General features: G+C 40.0%; 1 protein-coding gene across 2 annotated transcripts in view; it reads right to left on the bottom strand.

Moving 5' to 3' along the window:
• Window positions 1-670: 670 nt before the first annotated feature.
• Window positions 671-6,000, bottom strand: part of atp7b (ATPase copper transporting beta) — a 28,021-nt gene continuing 22,691 nt past the window's right edge. For both annotated transcript variants that reach the window (XM_053499112.1, XM_053499111.1), the window contains 10 exons: window positions 5,791-5,925; window positions 5,440-5,634; window positions 4,977-5,159; window positions 4,271-4,490; window positions 4,029-4,166; window positions 3,396-3,538; window positions 1,686-1,889; window positions 1,471-1,588; window positions 1,256-1,358; window positions 671-1,023 (listed from right to left, as the gene is read on the bottom strand). In XM_053499112.1, coding sequence (XP_053355087.1) covers window positions 801-1,023; window positions 1,256-1,358; window positions 1,471-1,588; window positions 1,686-1,889; window positions 3,396-3,538; window positions 4,029-4,166; window positions 4,271-4,490; window positions 4,977-5,159; window positions 5,440-5,634; window positions 5,791-5,925 — 1,662 coding nt within the window. In that variant the 3' untranslated portion in view covers window positions 671-800. The remainder of the gene's footprint in view (window positions 1,024-1,255; window positions 1,359-1,470; window positions 1,589-1,685; window positions 1,890-3,395; window positions 3,539-4,028; window positions 4,167-4,270; window positions 4,491-4,976; window positions 5,160-5,439; window positions 5,635-5,790; window positions 5,926-6,000) is intronic.

The following is a 6,000-nucleotide window of genomic DNA, read 5'->3' as shown; positions in this document are numbered from 1 at the left end:
TGTGTGGTACACTACAGTATACTGGATAAAGTTTGTATATTTCCATCCAGACACTTTAAAGTTCAGCTTTAAAACATTTTAACACATGATCTGCTCGTTACTGCCCCCTGTTGCTGATATGGTGCAGAAAAAAAAAGATTCATTTTGTGAGGAAAAAATAAATAAAAGAAGAAAAAAACAGACACCTGCGGATTCTTAAGTCTGTGTAATTATGCATTAAGGGTCCTTTAGATTCAAGGTTGCGACATACATCATGAATACAATATGAATATGATATTAATGCAAAAGCTAAGCAAAATAGTTATGTACAGGTACACTTGCTGTAAATGCTGTGGGAACCTGAACAGACGACCAATGTCTAATTTACAGTAAAACCTACTTATTGCTTGTTTAGTCCTGCCAGATCCCACCCATCAGTCAGCTTATCACCTCTTCCCAACCAGAGAGCAGAGCAATCTTAAATCTCATCGTGATCTCATTGTGAACTTGAAAAAGTGTTACCAACAGATGGGCGAGTATTACATTTCGGTAAAACTTTCTCACGCATGAGCATGCACATATGATGCATCTAACTATCGCATGTTTTTTTTCAGCACAAAAAACTTTAATAATTAAAAAAAAAAAAAAATTATATATATATATATATAATTTTTTTTTTTTATGCCCATATTTTACTGTGTAAAAAGCACAAGGTTTGTATTCACCCTGTTTTTCTGAGATCGGGTTCCATTTTACAATAAATAGAGACGTATCTCCTGTAAGCCTTCGTCCCGCATTGGCAGCTTGTAAACTCTGGCCTCCTACACTGTAAATTCCTGGCCGCGCTGGTCGTACCCGAGCAGGGAGTGGCGATCAGACTCGGAGTGCGAGTCTGATGGAGATTGAGAGGTTCTGGAGCGACTGCGGCGAAGGGTTCGGGGACTGCATCGCCTCTCCTCCAACCCCACGTGAGTGCTGACCTGAGATGACCCGATGCTGCGCATGCGGTTCGATTCGTATTGATCCACTGAATTTTTCTTATAGCTGAGAGAGAGCAGAGAAAAGATACTCACACATGGTTGTACTCGTATTTTTAAAACCACACTGCATCATCTGCATTATTCTGTACACATAATGCTTTGTATTGATCTACAATATATTAATGCCAAAACCTAGCACGAGCTATGGTACTGTAACGACTTTTGGTGTGAATTAATCCTGAAGGTCACGGCTGAGAGCGCCGTTAAATGAATCGTAAAAGCCGAAGCTTTCTCACCAGTGCAGCAGTAAAGAGGAGAGCACCACCGAGACGGAGGATGCAGCCATGGCAGCGGAGGCCATCCACGGCTGGAGCACCAAACCCACTGGCAAAAACACACCTGAACACATACATGGCACAAAAATATCTGTAAACACATCTCCTGAGCCTAATAGTGTTTAGAAATTCACCAAAAAGCATTATCAACATAAATGTGTGTGTCTGCTCCTCACCAGCTGCAATTGGTATCCCAAGCAGGTTATAAAAGAGAGCAAACACAAAGTTGATTCGGATTTGCCGCACCGTCTTTTTGGACAACTCGATGCTGGCCACAACGTCCAGCAGATCATTCTGTCACCAGGGGGAAAAGTAAAGTGTAAGTGCTTTTTTTAAATCAGGAAATGACTCTAAATCCTGTTGAAATGTTATAGCCCTTCCTCAGACGCACCCGGATAAGGACTATGTCTGCGGCCTCGATGGCCACGTCAGTGCCCGTGCCAATGGCGATGCCCAGGTCAGCGCGAGCGAGAGCGGGTGAGTCGTTGACCCCGTCACCCACCATGGCAACCTTTAGCCCTTTCTCCTGCAGCTCCTGCACTTTAGCCACCTTGTGAGAGGGCAAGACCTCTGAGAACACTTTCTTAATGCCAACCTGTGTGAGAGAGTGGAAATGTACACACACACACACACACACAAACACACACTAACTTTAATCTCAGAAGTCTAACTTTAATCTCAGAATTCTAACTTTAATCTCCAAATTCTGACTTTAATCGCAGAATTATGACTTTAATTGCAGAATTCTAACTTTAATCTCAGAATTATGACTTTAATCTCCAAATTCTAACTTTAATCTCAGAATCTAAACTTTTATCTCAGAATCTAAACTTTTATCTCAGAATTCTAACTTTAATCTCAGAAGTCTAACTTTAATCTCCGAATTCGGACTTTAATCTCCGGATTCGGACTTTAATCTCCGAATTCGGACTTTAATCTCAGAGTTCTGACTTTAATCTCCAAATTCTGACTTTAATCTCCGAATTCTGACTTTAATCTCAGAATTCTGACTTTAATCTCAGAATTCTTACTTTAATCTCCGAATTCTAACTTTAATCTCCGAATTCTGACTTTAATCTCCGAATTCTGACTTTAATCTCCGAATTCTAACTTTAATCTCCGAATTCTGACTTTAATCTCCGAATTCTGACTTTAATCACAGTATTCTGACTTTAATCACAGTATTCTGACTTTAATCTCAGAATTCTAACTTTAATCTCGGAATTCTGACTTTAATCTCGGAATTCTGACTTTAATCTCGGAATTCTGACTTTAATCTCAGAATTCTGACTTTTCTCTCAGAATTCTAACTTCAATCTCAGAATTCTGACTTCAATCTCGGAATTCTGACTTTAATCTCGGAATTCTAACTTTAATCTCAGAATTCTTACTTTAATCTCAGAATTCTTACTTTAATCTCAGAATTCTTACTTTAATCTCAGAATTCTTACTTCAATCTCAGAATTCTTACTTTAATCTCAGAATTCTTACTTTAATCTCAGAATTCTTACTTTAATCTCAGAATTCTTACTTTAATCTCAGAATTCTGACTTTAATCTCAGAGTTCTGACCTAAATTTTCTAATTCTAACTTTAATCTCAGAATGTAAACTTTTATCTCAGAATTCTGACTTTAATCTTAGAAGTCTGACTTTAATCTCCCAAAGTTCTAACTTTAATCTTAGAATTCTAAATTTTACTTTCAGAATTCAGGAAAGTTTAATGAAAGAATGGACTTTAATCCCAGAATTCTGTCTTTTTCTCTCATAATTCTAACTTTAATCTGAGAATTCTAATGTTAATATCAAAAATCTGACTTGTTCACTTAATATCTAAAGAAACAAGTCAGAACACATTATTTTTAACATTGACTCTAATCATCTTCCACACAAATCAGTATCAAGTATCAAATAATCATTTTTTTTAAAAGATTTTGAGGAGGAGCTTTTCACAGTCAGGGGCGGTGTGCACAAATACACAAGTAGCAATGTAGAGCAAGTAACAAATTTAATCAGGAACCAGTACTCCGTCTAAGTTTTAAAAAAATGTTTGGTCTGCACAAACATGAACGGAGGAAGCGCGTCAGCGGACGTGACTGGCACCTGTGTAGCGATGGCTTTAGCAGTGCGGCGGTTGTCTCCGGTGATCATCATAACATCTATCCCCATCCGGCTCAGAGTGTGTACTGCCAGAGCCGACTCCTCTTTCACTGTGTCTGCTATAGCCAACATCGCACACAGCACACCTGAGACACACACAGGCAGATCTGTCAGCTGATACAGGAAGAATCGTACACCTCGTACAGTAGGGCTATCAATGAATTTCATGAAAAGCTTGTTAGGCCAGATGTTTCACATGATGATGGTGTTTAAAAAAATGACATCTGTGCAACATCATGTTTACAGCCTTGAGAAACAGGAAAGAAAATCTATTCCTGGAGAATGTAATTAAATAACCAGAAGTTTCTCAAAGGTTAAATCATGATGATCGAACCTGGCTGGGAATCGAACCCAGACCCTGGAGGTGCAAGGTGACAGTGCTAACCACTCCTCCAGTGATACTTACATTACATACACATAAAATACAACTAGTTAAAAAACCTTAAAATGTTTTTGATGAATAAAAAAATTTAAATACCCTAATAATTTTGACCCACTATCTTTAAGAGTGCCAATATTAATATAACAAATTTAAATAGGCTACATATCAGACATCTCTTATATGTTGGTCTGTACCATCTATAGCAACCAAAATAGCCGTTTGTCCTTTTGTCTCGTGGCTGCTCATGGCTTCGTCTACGTCCACAGTGACGTGTAATCCATTCCTCTGCATCCACTTCCTGTTCCCAATCAGGACAGAATATGAAGGAGATCCTGTACACACATTCACAACAAGAAACAAACTGACAAAACAGTCACAGAGTTGTTGTAGCAGCCAGTTCTAACACTAGAGGGCACTATGAAGCCACGATATTAACCTGATCCCACGTCTCCATCTGTAACTAATCTACTCTCATCCGTGGTGGCTCCCTGGAGGGTGACACAAGTCGGGTTGTGTGCGTTTGTCGGTATTTGTGTGCCTTGTGTCTCTGTGCTGGTCTGCAGGAGCTCCTCGATGTTGGAAACTCTACAGCTGATCCCACAACCTGGTACTGCCTGGAAGTCATGGCAGAAGCCCAGTGTCTCTGTGCCAAGCTCCTGCAGTAAGGGAACACACACACACACACACGCCTCTGAATCATCTCCAGTACGTCAGACCATGTAAAAAAAAAAAAAAAAGCAGGAAATTAAAGAAAATGACATTGCTCATGCTGTTATAGAAATAAAATCTAAATTACAGTGAAACAGTGTTACCGCTACCATACTGAACTTTATCAATTTCCAACCATGTCCGCCATGCCTGCTTTTTTATTTATGTATTGGTCAGGGTTTAAATAAGTCTGTTAGATTATCACCCCAATTTAACCTCATAAGAAGAGCCCTTCCCATGGTTTGTTGCTAAGTTCTGCTGTTCTTTAGTAGGGGCGTGGCTCAGCAATACCTCATTTACATAAACACTGAAACAGTGCATTTGGAAGAGGAGTCAAACAGAGAAAGTTGCAGGCATGAAAAAATGGAATGTCCTTTGTTGAAAAACGTAATGTTATTGTGTGTGTGTGTGTGTGTGTGTGTGTGTGTGTATACCTCTTTGCAGTGTTTGGCGACTGCCATGCCCAGTGGGTGTTCGCTGCTGGCCTCTGCGGTGCCCACTACAGCTAGAACTTTCCGAAGAGGCAAACGTGCCCGATCCCATAGAATCAGCACCCGGGTGACCCGGGGAACCCCGTTCGTGATGGTGCCTGTTTTATCGAACATTACTGCTTTAATCTGCACCCGGAAACACGAGCAGCAAGAAACCATGTAGGGAGGAAACATACTTTATCTTAAATTTTGCTATCATATAGCAAACAAGTCAAGGAAATGAATAAACATCTTCTGGTATAATCGAATAAGATATTATCATGGCTTTTGGTATATCAGTATACAGTATCTTCATAATATGATATTAAATTACGACTAAGTATATAAAAATGTTGGGTATTATATTGAGTGGAATAAAAAAAATAACAATATTAATAAGACTGGAAATGAGAAAGAAGATCCATGCCTTGTGAGCCATCTCTAGCGGTTCTCCACCCTTGATAAGAATGCCGTTCTGCGCCCCGACTCCGGTCCCCACCATCACCGCCGTGGGTGTCGCCAGGCCGAGAGAACAAGGGCAGGCGATAGACAAAACGGTGATGGAAGCTTGGAAGGCGAAACGCACCACTATGTCGATTTTGGAGATATTCTTATCGTAGTTCTAAGCAGAAGACACGACCGTTAGATACAGATTTTAAGGTTTGGACAAACAGAGACACATGGGATGAAAGATAAACTAATAAACAGGCTAATAGAATAATTGCAGTAGGAAAAGCAATCAAGGAAGCCATGTTGTTAAATTGCTGACATTACTCACGGGAAAATACTTTGCCACGATGTCAAAGTCAAAAGCCCCAATAATGAGCCATGCTGCCAGCGTTGCCACGGAGACAAACACGATGAAAGGGACGAAGTAACCGCTCAGCTTGTCTGCAAATTGCTGGATCGGTGCCTGAGCAAGACAATCACGACACATTCATAATTACAAACAAATTAACTTCCAGGTAATTAAAGTTGCGTGTATGTT

The sequence above is a fragment of the Clarias gariepinus genome, chromosome 6, assembly GCF_024256425.1.
Source record: "Clarias gariepinus isolate MV-2021 ecotype Netherlands chromosome 6, CGAR_prim_01v2, whole genome shotgun sequence".
NCBI lineage: Eukaryota > Metazoa > Chordata > Actinopteri > Siluriformes > Clariidae > Clarias > Clarias gariepinus.
Note: the sequence above shows the minus strand (reverse complement) of the source record. Positions and strands in the feature narration are given on the sequence as shown.